Below are 20,696 nucleotides of genomic sequence, written 5' to 3'. Positions count from 1 at the left end.
ATGGACCTCCCCCACAGTTGTACACAACCTCTTAACAAGTTTCCCTTGAATCTGGTTTATTTGATTTTAATGCTTGGATACTTCCTACATTGCTAGAAATAAGCTAATTTCCTCTATCTCTCTTTTTTCTTCTCAGGAGGCTATTTAAAAATCTGTTGACTTTTAATGTCAGTAGGATTTTTGTTCAGGAACAAGTAGGATTTGGATTGAAATGGCTGGAATGTTACTCTGCTTCTCATTGTTTGCTGTCTAAATATAGAGTAGGCCCCTAAATCACAGAGATATGTGTTGATTGTTGACAAAGGGGCGCACAAGAGTGGGATGAATGGCTCAAGTGGTCCATCGACTGTACTTTGTGTTGGGAGGAAGGCTAGTGCTACACACAAAATCCCTTTGCTTAATAATTCTACATATATCGCAGAAGGAAGATGTGGACTGTAGTTGATTTATGAGTCGTTTCATGAAGATTATAAACTGAGAACCACCGTAGTGTAATAGAGTGTCAGACTAGGAGCTGGTGGAAATCTCTACTCAGCCATCAGGTTCACTGGGTGGCTTTGGACCAGTCACTATCAGTCAAACTTTGCTTCACAGGGTTGTGAGAATAAAATGGGGGAGGGGAATCATACAACGTGCGCTCCTTGGAGGAAAGGTGGGATATAAATGTAGTAAAAAAACCAACATTTGCAACCTCTCCCCTGTCCTAGCAGCTAAGATATGCATCTAGAAATGAAACTTTCTCCAGAAGACAAATACAAATAAATTTGCAGTGAGAATTGCATAGCTTCCATTCACTGGGGTCTCCTTGTTCTGCCATTCCTCTGATTCAGAGCCTGCACAGCTACAAACCTTCAGTTCAACTGACTGTGCATTGGCCCTTCAACCAGATGTCCCTACTTTAGGTTGATTGCATTGCCTATGTGAGCATGGTCAACCCAGGATACCCACGAAGCTCAGCTTATGTACCACCTACTCTAACTGAAGTTCGTATTCAGTAATAGGAAAGAGTTTAATACCAATGCTAGGCCACATCCTACATATATTATACACACACATTGGGGCAAACTTCTGCCTCCTTTTCATATTATGTATTATAGAATCATAGGAAGCTTCTTTAAATTGAGTCAGATCATTAGTCCATCTAGCTCAGAATTGTCAATGTTGCCTGGCAGTGGTGCCAGCAGTTCTCCAGGGTTTCAGGCAGAGGTCTCTCCCAGCCCTACCTGGGGATGCCGGGGATTGAACATGGGACCTTTTCACACAAAGCATGTGCTCTATCATTGCCTATAGACCTTCATGGGGAAGAGATTCACAGAACACCAATGAGTCAATTGTAGAAATCTCTGCACTCAGTGACAGTGAGTGAAGGATTCTGCAGAATCTGCTAATCAGACATCTCTTATTCAGTTGAAATGGGAATCTCTCCCCCATATATGTTTCTGCAAAGATTATCCATAGACGGGTATAATAGCAGAACAAAACCAATGTGATGACCCACTCAGCAACTCCTCGGTTATTTAGACAAGTCTAGTTTAGACAAGCAACTTACCCAGACTGACCACACTTTGGGAAGACTACAAGTCTCCCATCTAAACTCCAGCTCAGGAAAGCTGATGCCGATGCATTCAGGGGAGACCTGCCAGCTAAAGACCAGATCCCTGAATTTTCTGTTTATTCTGCAGAAAAGAAACATTGCAACTTTGCAAAGGCTGCATACCATTCACATGCATAAATATGAAGCTGCAGACACCTACAGCCAATCTCCTAAGGCAGGGATGGAGAACCTGTGGCCCGCCAGGTGCTGGTGAATTCCAGATTCCATCAGTCCTAGCCAGCACAGCCTATGGGATTATGGAAGTTGGAGTTCAATTACATCTGGAAGGCCACAGGTCCCCTATCCCTGTGCTATTATTAATTAATTAATTAAATTTCTATCCCACCCTTCCTCCCAGTGGGAGCGCTGTGCTACGGATGCCCTAAGATGGTTGGTATGGTCCAAAAGCAAGACTAACCCTTTTCTTCCTTTGAGGCTTGGATATATGTAGAAAACTGAAGGGCAGAGTCCCATCTGACACCTTTTGATCAAGCAATCCAGTCTCAAAGATAATCTGAGACTACACTCTGGATAACCATATTAATATCCTGGGATATCAAAGTAACTACAGGTTGTCATCAGAGCTCTCTGCCTGAACAAGCCATAACTTCTGGGTCACATTACCCTACTCATGTTTTGAAAATCTATACAGGAAGGGATCAGAAAATGCTGTGAGACTTTTATTTTTGGAAAGGTGGATGCAAGAATGAGATACATGAATGCCAGCAAATGTCCTGGAAGCTTTAGCAGACATTGCTTAAAATTTATCCCTTCTAATATTGCGAAGTCAAAGCATCTTCCATTATTTTTTTGCTGCTTCTCAGCTTGGACACATTATTTTTAAATGCTAGAAGACATGGCTGTAAATGATTTTTTAAAAAATGCTAGAAGTGGATGTAAATGATTTTGTAGGCACTCAGCCTACAAACATCTTCAAATCTACAAGTGGTATAACACTAACAACTAAAAACAAAGAATATTCTAGACATGCTGGTTAAACATCCAGATATATTATTTGGTCATACCTGCTTACAACTATGTCTTTAAATTATACTCACCTGTTAAGCAAATCAGCAAAAGCAGGGCCGATTCTAAAGGCCGGAAAGGTTGGGCCCTGGCCAAGGGCCCCTCTTTAGCGTGGGGGAGTAGCGCTTCCCTTCCACGATCTGCGGCAGAATTGCTGCCACAGATAGCACTGCCCACCCGTTCCCTTGCTCCTCCTACCTTTCCTGTGTTTTGTGGCTGTGCGCACAGTGCTGCCCTTAACCAATATGGCAGCTGAGGTTTCTCTAAGAGGCTGAAGCGTCTGCCACCATCTTGGTTGATGGCAGCCCTGCATGTGCATAGCACGCATGCATGCCATCAACCAAAATGGCGGTGGAGGCTTCAGCCCCTTAGGGAAACCTCGGCTGCTATGTTGTTTAAGGGCAGCGCTGTGCGCGCAGCCGCGAAACACAGGACAGAAAGATAAGCAGATCGAGGGAACGGGCAGGCAGTGTGATCCACGGCAGTGTGTGCTGGGGCCCGGGGCAGGCTGGAGCCCAAGGGCCCCAGCATGCCTGGAGCTGGCCCTGAGCAAAAGACTATCTGAATTATCACATACCCCTTATATGAAGATATATCTGGACTACAGAACCCTGTCTAGATGCAAGCGGCCTGATAATCAGGGATGGCGGACAATATTTTATTTATAGGCATGACATGGTTTTGTCTGTAATAAGAGAAAGGTACTGGAGGACATTTAATTTAAAAAGCCATCCACACATCTGATAGCAGCATTCCCCACCTGGGGACTTAACATCTGATGCAGCTATGTCAATGTTAATCACAAATGACACAAGGAAAATAGCTAGGACAACCTCAAGAGGTTATACTTCATAACTGTCAGCAAAGCAAATGACCAAGGTTGAAATATTTCAGCACAAGAGTACAGCACAGCTGGAATGTGGTTAACTCAAGGACAAACTGTCGTTTCTGGCACAAAGGATTTATAAACAAATAGCATGATGTAAAATCATTGGACATCATTCAGCCGAAGTTAAGCACATTTAAGAGTCATTTAATTAAATGGGAGAGAGGTACGTATGTACTTACATCTGCATCATGCCCATGAAGTTTCCTCTTTCTTGCTATTTTGGTAACTTTTCAGAATATTATTTAATGAACCTGAAAGTGGCCTTACTAGCAAATCTCTACACATACTCATGGGGGCTGTTTGGGAACAAGAAATTGTGCTAATTAACCTTCAAGTCATTTGAATGAAGTCCTGTCATTTGACTTGTGTGTCTTAACTCCATAAAATTCCTAATCCCATTTTGAAGGTCATTACAGAGTATTTATACTGAAGCTTGTCAAAAAGGTTCTGTAAAATCCAACATTTAATACCATGTAATGTCATAATAAGACCAGGTCACTGCACTGAGGGGGACAGAAGTAAATCCTCTTTTAAATGTCCACTGGGGAAGGGAGATCACACATCGCCTATTACAATTTTGCTGCCCTGGGCTCCTGCTGGGAGGAAGGGAGGGATATAAATCAAATAATAAATAATTTTCCTACACTGACATAAACCATAAAATGTGTCCCAAATGCTTTTGCACAAGTACACCAATTGTGTAGAATAGCCAGGGTGTGTAAATGGCTGCTCAGCTGGTAAACTGGCAGTGCAAAAAAGGTAAATCTGCACACCACACATGATAGCAAACAAGCATGCATTTTAACACAAATATATTATTTCTCTGGAGGAAAACGGTAACGCTTAGTCCAATGTGATATTGCGCCTGGTGTTGGACATAGACCTGAGAGATCCTTGTTCAAATCCTCACTCAGTCATGAAGCCCACTGGATGACTTTAGGCCAATCTCAATATTTCTCAGCCTGACCAACACACATGCTTATTACAAGGATAAAGCGGGGGAGAAACCACACATGCCACCCCAAGGTCCTTTGAGGACAGGCATGTTAGCAATGTATTAAATGAATACTGTCTGAACCCATGAGTGCTCCCTTTTCTTCAAGAAGAGGATGGACTGCAGTCTATATCCTAAGTGAATTGTGGATGTCAACACACTGGGGAGAACAAGGTTTAGCCTTCTTCTCAGTCTCATCCCTGACTGTTACACTGAATGAAGGCTAGTTGTTCAAGGTCACAATGAGCAGGGCAGGAATAATAGTTCAAATTCCCTGACATGCTAACTTTTAAATGGTTTGAACGTTGGAGACAGTATAATATTTTAGGTAATAGGTCAGCATGCAGACGGGGAAAAATGTCAGTAGTCCTGGGACCTGTGTCCAGTTTTAAGAAACCTCAATAACCAGGTTCCTTTTTTTAAACAATCTTATCAATGGCTATGTATATCTGCCAGTACAGAATCCAGGATGTGGCAAAATATTGAGCTCCTGATAATCTGAACATTCAAACTGTGTGTGTGTGTGTTCATAATTCTGGTGTTGTTCAGAAGTTAGATAGCCAAGTTGGAGGGTACATAGCTCATCAACTTAGCACTGAGTTGTCCATCCAGATCTGTGCAAAGAAGGTTATGGATTGCAACCAAGCACAAGAAAGTTTTCAGGATACAGTTTATTGGCGACTAGGGCTGCAATCCTAAACACACTTGTTAGGGGATGAGGCCCATTGAACACAATTACACTTATTTATGAATGTAAACATGTAGGATTGCAATGTAAGTATATTTACTCAGTCAAAGGGAAACCCTCTACACAGCAAATTCCAGCTTAGTAGTTCTCATGATTATGGAGAAAACTTTTAAAAAATATGGAGAATGATTGGTAAAGGCTCAGGGATGTTATTATGTAGACCACTTCCAGTGGCATGAGGATAGGGCAATACACTCTGTGACAGGTACTGTCCCCTTCTTCTTTAATCCTATTCGCTAACTAATCCTATCTTTCTATTTCTTATTTATTTATTTTATTTATTTGGACATAGACCAAATATATTTATATCCCACCGTTCCTCCCACTAGGACCCCAGAGTGGCCAACAAAAGCACTAAAACACTTTGAAACATCATAAAAACAGACTTTAAAATATAATAAAACAAAACATCTTTAAAAACATTTAAAAAACAACTTTAAAAACATCTTTTTAAAAAAAGAAAGAAAGAAAAAGGTTTAAAAACATATTAAAAAGCAATTCCAGCACACACACAGACTGGGATAGGTCTCTACTTAAAAGGCTTGTTGAAAGAGGAAGGTCTTCAGTAGATGCCAAAAAGATAAATAGAAAGTCTTCCATCCTTCATCATCTTGTTTCTTTTCAAAATATTCTAAATGATTTGAAGCCTTAAGTCTTGAAAGAAACCTATTATAATTACAAATAAATGCAAATCTATGGGATGTGCTTGGGTATTGCTGCTGCTGTTACAATCACAGGACTTTGGATTTCTTGTTATGTTTTTGGAGCAAAGTATGCACAACTTTCTGATGAGAATGGGGTAGTGTGATTGATGTTGGGCAACTGTACTTTCTGTATGTTTCCAGGCTGGGGCTTAATATTGTAAATGGGTGGGGGTCATTCAGATGTCACAAACAGGGCGCTGGCAACAGATTTTGTTTAACGTATCAGATTTTCCCTGGATATGGTAATTCTAGATTAAATGGGGTGAAAATATGAGCTGGCATTTTGATCCTGAAGATGTTATATGGAGACTGTGAAAACTTTGCATGCATGAGGAGCACCCATCCCACAATCAACATCCATCTAGAATCATCCATTGACTCTCCATTCTCTATCTTTTTTATATAACCCCCCCTTTCCTAGATCAATTCCTTCCATGCTATACTATTTATGTTTCACCTAGGAACATTGAAGAAATCTCATTTAGTTTGCACTTAAACGTGATGCTATCTAATTTGCACTTTCTGAAACAATATCTGAATTGAAATGCAGCCATCCTTCAAACTTCACACTTCTCCAAATTTTGCTATACAGTTCTCCAGCCACGTAATGGGTGCAAAATGCATATACCAGGGCAGCCTTTCCCAACCAGTGTGCCTCCAGATGTTGGTGGACCACAATTCCCATCTTTCCTGACCATTGGCAATGCTGGCTGAGGCTGATGGAAGTTGTGGTCCAACAACATCTGGAGGCACACTGGTTGGGAATGGCTGTACCAGGGTATATAAATGCATAGATAAGTGAAAATGACATACAAAAATGCATTCTGTTAGGAAAAAATTGCTTTGCAAACACGCGCCTATTAGGAAAAATTCATACTAAAACACTGATGAATTTTCATGAGGACTTTAAAAAAATGGCAAACCGATGTGGAACTTAAGATGGGAAAAGTGAAAAACTGAGAAAAACAGAATTTGACAGATTCACCCATCCCTCGCTTCACTCCAGGGGAACATTACTTTGGGACACCCTCATCTAAGTAATATAACTGGCCAAGGAACTCAGTCAACTTTTCACTTTTCTTTGTTCACTGGTGCACATTAATTAGAAAGCAGATCCATCTCAGCTTATTTGAAGGTTAATTTTAGCTGTGCCTGTCAGAAATGTTCCTCTAGCTTCTGAGTCAGTTTTTCATTCTATACTTGTAGGCTCTCTTACCTCCTTCCATACTTGTAGATTGCTTGAAGGAAGGAAGCAACGGATTTGCCTTGCAGAATTCTCCTTGTACCTCCCATGCTGCACCTCTTTGGCCACTTTGTTTGGTAGAACTCCATTGTCAACTGGTGAAAGGTATCTCCTCGTCTTTAAAGGTGTCAGGGTCTGGTAGAAAAGATAGGCAGCTAGCACCAACACCGCCAGGAATGGGCGAAGTCGACACCACCTCCGGCCAGGCAGAATCTGACGGCAAGCCATGGCTGCCTCAGGTTTTTAATTTTGCCCCATTTCCACATTATAGGAGAAGTCACTGTGGCTACTTTTCATCAGTGTGACATAAAGGGATAAACTTGAATTGTCTGTGGGGAAACACAATTCGTCTCCATCATTTCTGGGTCTGAGCATTCTCATGGCATCATCTGGAGAGATGTTTGAGGTCCCCAGAGCAGAAAGGACTACAACAAGCAGTCCTTCAAGAATTAGCGCTCAACCTGTACAAAAAGAAAGGGGGGGAAGAGAGTGAAAGAAGTAGCACGTACACAGTTTGGGTTGGGAATTCACCACATTAAGCATCCTGCAATAGTTAGCAGAAGAAATCTTACCGTTTGGAAGAAACTGTTATCCTACATCAGAAACAGAAACTCAAACTGAACAACTCCGTTCATGAAAGAAAATGTTAAAAATTATGGTGTGCCTCACACAGCTGAAAAGCATCACAGATTTCTAGCAGGTTCCCCTCACCCTCCCCTTTCTCTTGCATTTTAAAATATCGTTTCCTTCATTCCAGATCTTTTTAAATTGCCCTTTTCCTGTCAGCAAATGTACATGGCCTTCTCTCAGTGAAAATTCATCTGGTTTTGCACAAGCCGAAAGGCTAGTTTCCCCTCAGTTAGATTTCTTTCTTTTCAGCTTTCTGAGTTCAAAGTTATGTTTACTTACTTGGTTCTCAGTCCTGTCAGATGTTTTCCATTCTCCCCTAACGGGCTGCTGATTAAAACCACTCGGAAGAACACAGCCTCATGACTCCAGCTCATCTCCACACACGCACGCAGCACTCCATCTGAACTCAGTTGGACACAGACATATAAATAAAAAGCAGGACTGCCCTGAGGGGTGGGGTTAAGTTTACCAAGCTCTAAAAAGACTCACACACTGGAAACTGTAGGAGCAATGTTGGATCACAGAAACAATGTACTTTTCCCTCAGATGCTTCCAAGCTGTACAGGGACTTCATAAATGTGGCTGGGTCACACAGACAACTCAAACATCATGAAGAAAGAAAAATGAGGAAACAAAACGAGCTAGGGATGGAAGGATCTGTCAATTTTGATTTACCCAGTTTCTCATTTTTCTGCTCTGCACATTTCTGCAGCACTTTATTTTTAAAAAAAAATTCATGAAAATTCTTCAGCATTTTAATGTAAATTTCTCCCTAATAAAGACTTTTTTGTATGCAGTTTTGACTAATGTACACATTTTTGCAAGCAATTTCTCCTAATATAATGTATTTTTGGATATTTTCATTAAATATTCATATTTATGCACATTTCCCCCTAATATATGCATTTTTGTAAACATTTTTTGGTTGGACAACTGCATCGCAAAAGTCAAATAATTTTGTAAGGATTTTGAAGAAGGGCTGTATTTCAGTTCTCATATTGTTTCTGAATTTGATAGATTTGGCTTTAAATGCAGACTGAATCAAATTTCTGCCCCATCTCTACTCAGTCTGTGCTGACAAAACCACTGAAGTCCTACAGTTGCACTGGGCATTTTACTGTCCTGTGAGAAATAAAGGGGCAATCATGTCACAGCAGCATTCTGCATTAACTGATGGGCTGCAAGGATTTTTTTAGTTTTGGTTTTCAGTTATGAATCCTGACTGGTTGTGGGATGCTAAGTTGTCTGCCTTACTCATAGGAATCTTGTTGTGTTTGGTATGGTATTGCATTTAGGAAAGCATCACTGGATTTTGTTTTTCGTTTTTTGTTTGCATTTCATTTACCTTTAACCTCACTCCCTTACATCCAGAGAAGCAACAGCAGTGGTTGCATGTGCTCAGCTCAACCCCCTAAACCCCATTGATGATGAGGCAAGAGAACATTCACATATTTGAAAGCGTGGCTGCAATTGTTGTTGTTCCCAAGCTGCTGCCTGTGAAGGTAGAACAACCATGTGTGTTTTCTCTCTGTCAATTATTACCCACTGGAATTGGGTTGGCTGTCAAAGTGAGTTTATAGCAGCCCACAGGGTAGGCAGAAAGGGTAGAGAATCTTCTTACTCTTACTCATTTCTCAGACCTCTTTCTGAAGTGAAGGGTCAAATCTGTAAAGAAGTTTGGAGCAGCCACATTAAAAGATAAGGTCAGGGCATTCCCGGCAGGGGGTTGCCAACCCTGCTTGGATATGGATGTCTTTGCAGAGGATCCCTAGTCAAGCTTTACCAACAGCACAATCCAAACTATATCTACTCAGAAGTAAGTCATGTTGAGTTCTATGGGGATTAGTCCCTTAGTAAGTGTGTTTAGAATTGAAGCCTTCAAGGGTATCCCTCTTTACTCCCGAATGCTCCCATCTAACATCTCCACAACACCAGGCTCCTTTCTTCCTACAGTGGCCTTCTGGTGACTGGTCTGGCCTGGCGGCACTTAAACCTTTCTTGCCGAAAGCAAGTAGGCTAGATTAAATGTTCCCTACCCAGGCTCCAACTTTTAGCTAAGATTTCTAGCTTGATTTCCAATCAGATATTTTTTTAATTGTATGCTCCAAGCAACTGTGATTGATGCTTAATGTATCATGCTTAATGACATCACTCGGGCCTTCCCCATGACATCACTTGGGCCCACCCCTAAAATCTCAGGTTTTGGGATGTTTCTGACCTGGCAACCCTATAAGGAACTAAGCCCCATAGAATTCAATAGAACTTACTTCTAAGTAGATATAATTTGGATTGTGCTGTTGGTAAAGCTTGACTAGGGGTCCTCTGGAAAGACATACATGTCCAAGCAGCGTTGGCAGACCCCTGCCTGGAATGCCCTGTCCCTACCTGTTAACATGGCTCAGAAAGAGGTCTGAGTAAGAGTAAGAAGATTCTCTACCCTTTCTGCCTACCCTGTGGGCTGCTATAAACTCACTTTGACAGCCAACCCAATTCCAGTGAGTAATAATTGACAGAGAGAAAATACACATGGTTTGTTCTACCTTCACAGGCAGCAGCTTGGGAACAACAACAATTGCAGCCACACTTCCCAGTATGTGAAATCTGTTGTACCACTACTGGGCAAGAAACAAACCATCATGCAGCCAACAAGGTGCATCATCAGTGGGTTTAAGAGAGTTGAGCTGAGTGCATGGAACCACTGTTGTTGCTTCTATGCATGTAAGGAAGTGGGATTAAAGGTAAATGAAATGCAAATAGAAAAACAAAAACAAAATCCAGTGATGCTTTCCTAAATGCAATACCATATTAACCACAACAAGATTCCTATGAATAAGGCAGAAAACTCAGTATCTCACAACCAATCAGGGTCCCTAACAAAAAAGCAAAACTAAACAAATCCTGGCACCCTGTCAGCCAAGGTCACATAAATTCTCAATGCAGCACAACCTGACCCAGGGCTTCAGTTAGGGAAGAATACTGAGGCACGATTGCTAACATGAGTGAGACCCTATCAGCACATAACACCTCTGCTCTGAAATCTGCACTGGTTACCAATTTGCTAGCAGGCCAAGTTCAAAGTGTGCTTTCCATGTTATGGGTTCCACATGGGTATTCTTATAAGAATTGATCCTTTAGTGTGGCAGAACCTACACTTTGGAACTCCCTGCCTTTTGACATTAGGCAAACACCTTCATTTGTACTCTTTTTGGCACCTGCTAAAAACATTTTTAGCAAGGCATGTAGAAGCTATTGTGTTTTTTATCTGTTTTTAACTCATTGTTGGTTTTATTACTTTGAATGTTTTTACATACCTGTCTTTAACTGTTTTTTCCAATAATTTTATTGTTTTATTTCCTTCTATGAACTGTGTTAAGGTTTTTTTACAATAAAGCAGTGTATAAATGTTTTAAATAAAATACATAAATACATTTCAGAGTCACTGTGGCCCTTGGGTATCTTTCCTCTTTTATGCCAAGTCAGGCCATTTGATACCATTTAGCTCAGTACTTATGACATGGGATAGCACTGGCTCTCTAAGATTCCAGGCAATAGTTTCTCCCAGAGATTGAATTTTGGACCTTTGCATGCAAAGCATGTGCCCTACCACTGAGATACAGCCCTGCTTTTAAAAGGTATCTTTAAAAATTGTTCTTTTCAATTCACTAATTAATGCACAGCATACTAGGGCAGATCCACAACATGCATTTAAAGCACAATCAACATATATTAGAAGCACATGAATGCCACCACAGAATAATGGGAACTGTAGTCTACTAAGGGTGGTGGGAATTATAATTGTGAGGGAAAAACTCACTTCCTAGGATTCTTTGGGGGAAGTCATATGATTTAAATGTGAGTTGGATGTACTTCAAATGTATTATGTGGATTTGCATTACTTCATAAACTTTGCCTGCATATAAATCATTTTAATTAGATTTTGAAGTGGAAATAAGCTACAAAGTTTACTGGGTGACCATGGGCTATGCACCATCTCTCAGCCTAATCTGCCCCTCAGGGTGAAAACAACATAGGGGGACCATGAACACCCCAAGGAAGAAGAGTACACTTAAAATATAGAAGAAATAATAATTTACAACCATAGTGTGAAATCAGATACATATCAAGAAATATGAAGAAATATTTATATAAGCATGAATGTCAAAGATGTTTATTATTTACACAACCTGTAAAGATATTTGTAGTGCAATCCTATGCATGTTTACTTAGAAGCAAGTCCCAATGTATTCAATGGGGCTTACTCAGACAGGGACGATGTACAGGACTACAATTCAGTGATAAGGAACTTCACTCACCCAATCCAAAATTCAGAATCATGCCACTTTAAGCTGTTTTGCAACTGTTTTATGGTTATTGGATTTTAACTGGCTTTATTTCTTGTTGCCTTCGTTTCCAACCCTACCTCACAGGGTTGTTGGAAATATTCCATATACACAGAGTGGAGATGTAAAAGTACATACACCCCACGTTCTTGTTGTTATGTGCCTTCAAGTCGACTATGACGTATGGCGACCCTATGAATCAGCGACCTCCAACAGCATTTGTCATGAACCACCCTGTTCAGATCTTGTAAGTTCAGGTCTGTGGCTTCCTTTATGGAATCAATCCATCTCTTGTTTGGCCTTCCTCTTTTTCTACTCCCTTCTGTTTTTCCAAGCATTATTGTCTTTTCTAGTGAATCATGTCTTCTCATGATGTGTCCAAAGGATGATAACCTCAATTTTATGATTTTAGGTTCTAGTGATAGTTCTGGTTTGATTTGTGCTAACACCCAATTATTTGTCTTTTTTGCAGTCCATGGTATGCGCAAAGCTCTCCTCCAACACCACATTTCAAATGAGTTGACTTTTTTCTTATCTGCTTTTTTCACTGTCCAACTTTCACATCCACACATAGAGAACAGGAATACCATGGTCTGAATCACCCCGACTTTAGTGTTCAGTGATACATTTTTGCATTTGAGGATCTTTTCTAGTTCTCTCATAGTTGCCCTCCCCAGTCCTAGCCTTCTTCTGATTTCTTTATTGTCTCCATTTGGGTTAATGACTGTGCTGAGGTATTGATAATCCTTGACAAGTTCAATGTCCTCGTTGTCTTTAAAGTTACATAAAACTTCTGTTGTCATTACTTTCGTCTTTTTGACATTCAGCTGTAGTCCTGCGTTTGTGCTTTCCTCTTTAACTTTCATCAGCATTCTTTTCAAATCGTTACTGGTTTCTGCTAGTAGTATGGTATCATCTGCATATCTTAAATTATTGATATTTCTCCCTCCAGTTTTCACACCTCCTTCATCTTAGTCCAATCCTGCTTTCCGTATGATATATTCTGTGTATAGATTAAATAAATAGGTGATAAAATACACCCCTGTCTCAAAACCTTTCCGATTGGGAACCAATCAGTTTCTCCATATTCTGTCTTTACAGTAGCCTCTTGTCCAGAGTTTAGGTTGCGCATCAGGACAATCAGATGCTGTGGCACCCCCATTTCTTTTAAAGAATTCCATAGTTTTTCATGATCTGCACAGTCAAAGGCACAGGGTGATTTTCTTCTGAAATTCCTTGCTCCGTTCCATTATCCAATGTATGTTTGCAATATGATCTCTGGTGTCTCCTCCCTTTTGAAATCCAGCTAGGACATCTGGCATTTCTCACTCCATATATGGTAAGAGCCTTTGTTGTAGAATCTTCAGCATTACTTTATTTGCATGGGATAGTAAGGCAATAGTTTGATAATTACTTCTTTCCCTGGGATCCCCTTTCTTTGGAATTGGGATGTGTATGGAATGCTTCCAGTCTGTGGGCCATTGCTTAGTTTTCCATATTTCTTGACAAAGTTTTGTCAAAATTTGGACAGATTCAGTCTCAGTAACTGGTAGCAACTCTATTGGTATACCATCTGTTTCTGGTGATTTGTTTCTTCCAAGTATTTTAAGAGCAGCTTTCACCTCACATTCTAAAATTTATGGTTCTTCATCATACGGTTCCTCCATGAATGAATCTGTCATCCTGGCATCTCTTTTATAGAGTACTTCAGTGTATTGCTTCCATCTTCCTTTTATTTCATCTCGGTCAGTCAGTGTGTTCCCCTGTTGATTATTCAACATCCCTACTCTTGGTTTAAATTTCCCTTTCATTTCTCTAATCTTTTGGAATAGGGCTGTTGTTCTTCCCTTTTTGTTGTCCTCTTCTATTTCTATACAATAACTATTGTAATAGTTCTCTTTGTCCCTACGTACTAGTTGCTGTATAGTTGCATTTAGGGTTCTGACTTCTATCTCCTTTTGCCACCACACCAAAGAAGACTCGTGACACAGTTATGGGATAATGTTATTTGCTTTTGCATTCCTTCTCTCTTTAACCTTTAAGAGTTTCTTCAGTCATCCATTGAGGTCTTTCTCTCTTTTTAACAAGAGGTATTGTCTTTTTGCATTCTTCCCTGATAATGTCTCTGACTTCACTCCATAGTTCTTCTGGTTCTCTGTCAACTAAGTTGAAAGCCTCAAATCTGTTCCTTATTTGATCTTTATATTCTTCTGGGATGTTATTTAAATTTTATTTTGGCATTATGATTGCTTTGTTGTTCTTCTTTAGCTTTGATTTTTGATACGACCAGTTCGTGATCTGTACCGCAGTCTGTTCCTGGTCTTGTTTTCGCAGAAAGTATGGAACTTCTTCATCTTCTGCTACCAATTATATAATCAATTTGATTCTTATGTTGACCATTTGGTGATGTCCACATGTAAAGTCATCTTTTCAGTAGCTAAAAAAATGTGTTTGCAAGAAACAAATTATTGGCTTCACAGAATTCAATAAATCTTTCTCCTGCTTCATTTCTGTCTCCTAAGCCCCATTTCCCCACAATTCCTAGTTCTTCTCTGTTCCCTGCTTTTGCATTCCAGTCCCCCATGATTATCAGTACATCTTGTTTTGGTGTGTGATCAATTTCTCCCTGTACTGTGTAAAATCTCTCCAATTCCTCTTCTGTGTTTGCCATTGGAGCATAGACTTGGATTATGGTTATGTTAATAGGTTTCTCGTTTAATCTCATTGATATCACTCGCTCAGACCTTGTGTTGAAGCTCCTAATTGCTTTTGCTACATCACTTCTCACTATTAAAGCAACCCCATTTCTTCTTAATTTCTCATTTCCTGCATAAAATATTTTGTAGTTGCCTGATTGAAAATGTCCCATTCCCATCCATTTTAATTTACTCACGCCAAGTATTATAATGTTGATACATTCCATTTCTTGCTTGACAACTTCTGTCTTTCCCTGGTTCATGCTTCTCACATTCCATGTTCCTACTGTGTGCGTCGTACAACTCTAGACTCTCCTTTCTCATCTGTGCGCATCAGCCTCTTGGCTTCCTTTCGGCTTTGACCCAGCTGCGTCATTGGTCACAGCGCTACTTGTCTTGTCCTTTGTTCTTCCACAGTAGCTCAATGAGTGCCTTCTGACCTGGGGTACTCAGCTTCCAGCACTATCTCGTGTTGCATTTTGGATACTCCGTTCATAGGGTTTTTATAGTAAGAGGTATTCAGAGATGGTTTACCATTGCCTTCCTCTGAGTTTAGATGCATCGTAATCTGGTGTCTCAGCTTTGACCATTCTGCCTTGGGTGCCCCTGCTAGGAGTCTAGTCTCTTGGTCCAGACTCCTGACAACATTGCTCTCAGCTTCTTCAACACTCTCAAACCCCCTCACCATGTTAAGGTGTGCATCCTAAAGGGGATACACCCCATATAATAGTTTATTGTCAAAACCAGTTGGCCATTGCAGAACATTTTTTAAAAAAATAAATAAATATTAGTTTCCTGCCAAATAAAAGCAGTGACTGTTAAGTAAGCCCTGCCTAACTGCTTAAAAAAAGGATTGGATGGGGAGAGATTTACAACACAATCCTTTTCTATGTACACTCAATAGTCCCATTGATTTTCAACACAATTCTAACCATGTCTACTGAAAATCAGTCCTACTGAATTCAGTGGGGTTAGTTCCCAGGTATATGGAATTAGCATTGCAGCTTTACTCCCAGAAAAGCTTCAACAGTCCAGTAAAATTTAAACTTGTTTGACTCCTTAATTACAAAAGTATAACACTGTAGCATGTACACTTTTTAAAACTTCTGTTCAAAAATTATTTGAAAGATAAATGTATAATATGCCATTATGCTAGTAATTAAAAAAACCTGCATGTACATTTTTATGCCTACCAAGATCCTGCCATGATCTTCTGTTGTAGTGCAATCCTATGCATGTTTACTCAGAAGCAAGTCCCAATCCTGTACAGAGAAAGTACTCTTTCTGCTGCTGAAAGCTATATGTTTACTGAATTTCTGATGTGAAACAAGCAAAAAAATGAAACTGTGGGTTTAGCTATTGCTAAAACAAATCTTATCAATCACAACCCTACCTTCACTTATTGGCTGAAAACCTGAAAAGGCAGGGGTGCAGCTGACATTTTGGCTTATATCTTTTGAACCAGACCACCTAGAAACTTATTTTTTTTAAAAAATGAGAGCTAACAGTCCAGAGATTAAGGTGACTAACCGGGAGACCTGGAGAGGACCCCCAACAAATGGAGTCTCTGGGCAATAACTGGAGACCTGGCAACCCTAATTTGGAAGGAGGGAGGAGGGGGTAAAGTTCAGTTGTGCTAGCTGGAATATTTGCGCTGGCTTCTGCTAGTGCAATGAGTTAGTTGAATACAGCCCATAATCTATTACCTCTTGTGGGCATCTACAGCAACATTACATGCAAAATGCATACTTTGGATGCTTCAACTTACTCCAAATAATATTTTCTTTCTTTATTGCTTTGAATCACATGCTTCACAACTGTATCTACAATCAAAAACCTATCAGTATAAGAATGTACCTATAGCTGCATATATTTCTACCAACTTTAAAAAGCAGGGAAACTGGGCAGCTATAGAGAATGTTCCAGGGGAGCAGGAGACCAGACCTCCTCTCTGAGATATTGTACTGGCCTACAAATTTGTAAAAATGGAAACACAATTTGGCTTGGTCTTTCACAGTCCAATCCACTTCCTGTGTAGATTGGAAGAATTTGGTAACTTGTCCCTCTGAGCATATGATGTGCGCTGGCAACATCCCTGGCTCACACAAAGAGTACCTTTCATGTCCCAGGCCAACCAACCACACACACACCAGCCCCTTCAAAAAAGCTCCTCAAAGAAAACACCTGCCACAAACTCTACCTGGCTTGGCAACAGCAGCCTGAGCTGACAGGGGAAAATAAAATGTTTTTTATGGCAGCCATCTTGTTTATACTCCTTTTACTCCCAGTGGCCAGTTTGGTTGCAGTTCCAGTGGACAGTGATTGATTGTAATGTTAATTTTCATAAATTTATTAAAATTCAACTGCTGGGTTTAAAACTTGAAATCACAAAAAGGAGCACCTCAGATGACGGGGCTATCAAATAGATAGGACTACAAGTATTTGTAACTATGACTCTCTTTTAAAATATGAAGGCAAAGAGTATGGGAATGTCTTTGAAAAAACTCATTCTGGGTTTTTTTACCCCTTTTTTTTTACTTTAACCTGTGGTTTCTCCATATGTTTTTTGAATATCACCATGAGAGCTGGCAGGCTTGTTCAGGAAGCATTCCTGAGTCCAACAATATAAGCTTTATAAGTTTCATTTGTCATTTGTGCTTATGCAAACCACCAGAATGGCACAGGGGTAATGCAGTTTAACATGATGAAACCTGCTTTTCTAAAACTTCAGCTATAGGTACATGCACTGTCATGTGTGTATAATTTGACACAGAGTTATTCCCCATGGTTTTCAAAGTATTATTGAAGACATTGTATCGCTGTGTGAAATTGCATTCTAGGTTAAGGTTCAATTCATAAATGTAAACAAGAGGAGAATGGGATAGGATGTGTCATAACATGGTGGCAGCTTCAAGTTGCAAGCACCTCCTTATACAGTTCTGGTAATTTCCCCACCCCAAACCATTGAAAAAAAGAGTTATATTGTTGATGGCGAAAAGTCCTCCATGAGCCAATTTGACAGGTAGGCAATGGCAATCGCAATGACATCAGATGAGTCATTTTTACCTGCCATTGCACAGGGTCCTATGCAAGCACAGACAATAAGCCTTATCATGTGCCCCTTCTAGGTTGGTTTTCAAGGAGCCAGCATATTGTCTCTGTGTATTAATTAGCTACTTCTTGTTATGTGTTGCTACTTAGGATAGGATGGCATGCAGAGAAGAAAGGAATGGAGACCTACTTAGTAAAAATCAGAAGCTGATTCGACATTCATCTGGTAGGGTCCTGCTGGAAATTTATGGTTTCAGATTACAGATGCAACTACGTTTGAATGCTCCTTCATGTAGAAACTATGATTTAGCACTAGAATCAGAAAAAGTTAAAAACTGTAAATACCTGGGAATTACAGTACACTCTGTCCTGGTCACTTGAGATTCAACATACTTGTCAGGTGCACTGAATATTCTAGCTGCAATATTGAGATTCTACAGGACAAAAGGAAATCAGTATATAACTTCAGTTTTAAAAGTGTACAAACAGCTCTGTAACCAGCCTTCCTTGTTAGGTGGGGCAGCCACATTTATAGGTGGGGCACTGGAGAGGGGAGAGGTGCATAGTGCCAGCCAATTCCCCCCTCCTTGGTGAAGAGGATGTAAAGGCCAGGCAAAGAGAAGGGAAAGGCAGTGACCTTCCCCATCACGCCTTCTCCACCTGAAGACTGTGAAGAGCGTGTTAACTTACATGAATGAACTTAAATAAAACTTTAATATTGAATTGTCTCACTCTTTTTTGAGAGATCCCCATGAACACCAGACTCAAATCTTCACTTTGCTTATAGCTACAATCCCCTTTCATCTGTGCCTGTGTTCCAATTCTTCATGAACTGAACTACTTTGATGCTGGATTAGATATCTCAGTTTTATATTCCACCTGAAAAACAAATTTGTCCATATTACAGGTTTAGGGAAGGGCAGAGAGAAAAAATATGATGGTGTGTTTGTTAACGCCTCCTTGAGATTCCATTCTTCTAGCCTGTTCGTTGTTGTTATGTGCCTTCAAGTCAACTACGACTTAGGGCGACCCTATGAATCAGCGACCTCCAATAGCACCTGTTATAAACCTCCCTGTTCAGATCTTGTAAGTTCAGGTCTGTGGCAAATCCCCTATTACCAGAACATTGGGAGTTCAGAACAGCCAAGAGTATCAAGAGTAACCTCTAGTGGCTACAACAGGAACTCCACCTGCATCTTGCTCAAGCTTGTGTTCACCTTTCACAAATAACTACTACAAATTAACTCTGTTTGATTGCTAATTTTTGCATTCCTGGGACTGTGTAATTTTTAAAAAATATAAAGGAGTAAAAATTATCCATCCTTAGAAAGACTTGGGATACAATATAAGAATTAATGAAATATGTTAAAATATGCTCAGGCATGCAATATTTTAAAGCACTGTTACTGCTATATCATTACCAAAAGTATGGCAATCTCTGTTTAAACAAAAACTATTGGCCACCCTGAGGTTTTAGGGATAAGACAAACATATTTAAATCTCGCTGCATATAAATAGTTGTGGGTGCAATCCCTAAGTTAAAGCACTTTTAAAGTCTATCGATGTACACACTGCTATGGTTATGAGAAAATCTTCCTATTATGACATACGTTAAATTCAAGAACTGTCACGTTTTGTCAACTGCAACAAAATTGCAGAGTCCTGTGGAACCATCAAATTCACTGAGTTATTGTGGCATAAGTTATCCAAAGATTTTAGCATGCACACCTAGGTAACAATCCTATGATAACCTTTAACTCTGGACAGTGTAGAAAGATCCTTAATTTCCCAAATTCAAAGGAATGTGAACCTGTATTTTTCACATGTAAGGAAAAAAATTGTTTTAAAAGGCTTACCTCAGGGCTATTTACACAGCCATTTTCTAGCAGAGATGGTAGCAGGCTAAATCCAATGTTGGGTTCCACCTGCTATTCAAGAATGATGTGCATAGGTCACTTTCCAGAATATGCTATAAAAACTTGTTGTGAAGCAATAGATGGAGAAGCTTAACAGCTAGAGAGGTATTCCATGCTTTACTGCCAGTGTTAATACTTGCAGGAAGAGAGAACATTAGATTGGAGAGTTGAGCCAAGGAGTGGTGGTGATGGTGGTGGAGGAGGAGAGGGTGTTTTCTGCAAAAACTTTCAGCAGTATCCAAGAAACAACTCCTTTCCAGGTTGCAATTGGGAACAAAGAGTGTTCTTGCACTCAGGTCCTGCTTGGGGGCTTCCCCCAGGTACCTGGTTGGCCATTGTGAGAACAGGATGCTGGACTAGATGGGCCACTGGTCTGATCCAGCAGGCTCTTCTTATGTTCTTAACAAAGTGCTCACCCAAATTGAAAGCAATAGTGTTCCAGGAAATATTTCCCATACTCTTGGGAGTTGTGGGGGTTGTGATGGCATCGTGACATCGTTATGCTTATTATGAAATGTTTGGTTGGCTGAGAGTACTATTGCCAGTTGTGTGTGTGAGAGAGAATAGTGCTAATGCACAGCCTGTCAAGGAATGAACATGCTATGTGCAGGTGAGTAAATTAGGGTGGGGTGTCAGGAAAGGTTTCAGGCCCTCCTATAACACTACTTTCATGGCAGAAATCAACACGGGTGAACATTCAGCATGGCCTTGTTTAATTGTCAGCAGATTATCTTTGTCACTTTCAATTCCAAATTCAGGACGGTTTTGTCCATTAACATACACATTTTGGGTTAGATAAGAATTTGTATTATAAATTTCAAGTTTCAGTACCAGAATAAATTTAGGCTTGTGTATGTGTACAAAA

General features: G+C 40.2%; 1 protein-coding gene across 7 annotated transcripts in view; it reads right to left on the bottom strand.

Moving 5' to 3' along the window:
* Window positions 1–8,215, bottom strand: part of CPED1 (cadherin like and PC-esterase domain containing 1) — a 160,549-nt gene extending 152,334 nt beyond the window's left edge. For 4 of the 7 annotated variants that reach the window (XM_061640093.1, XM_061640095.1, XM_061640096.1 and 1 more), the window contains exons 1-2: window positions 8,108–8,215; window positions 7,172–7,659 (exon numbers count right to left, since the gene is read on the bottom strand). In XM_061640093.1, the coding sequence (XP_061496077.1) occupies window positions 7,172–7,426 (255 nt within the window). In that variant the 5' untranslated portion in view covers window positions 7,427–7,659; window positions 8,108–8,215. Of the gene's footprint in view, window positions 1–1,549; window positions 1,628–7,171; window positions 7,660–7,770; window positions 8,042–8,107 lie in introns of those variants that run through there. The other 3 variants (XM_061640094.1, XM_061640103.1, XM_061640102.1) reach the window with 3 other exon arrangements.
* Between the last annotated feature and the right edge of the window lie 12,481 nt (window positions 8,216–20,696).

This window comes from Rhineura floridana, chromosome 8 (assembly GCF_030035675.1).
Source record: "Rhineura floridana isolate rRhiFlo1 chromosome 8, rRhiFlo1.hap2, whole genome shotgun sequence".
NCBI classification, from domain to species: domain Eukaryota; kingdom Metazoa; phylum Chordata; class Lepidosauria; order Squamata; family Rhineuridae; genus Rhineura; species Rhineura floridana.
This window is presented reverse-complemented; position numbering and strand designations above follow the sequence as displayed.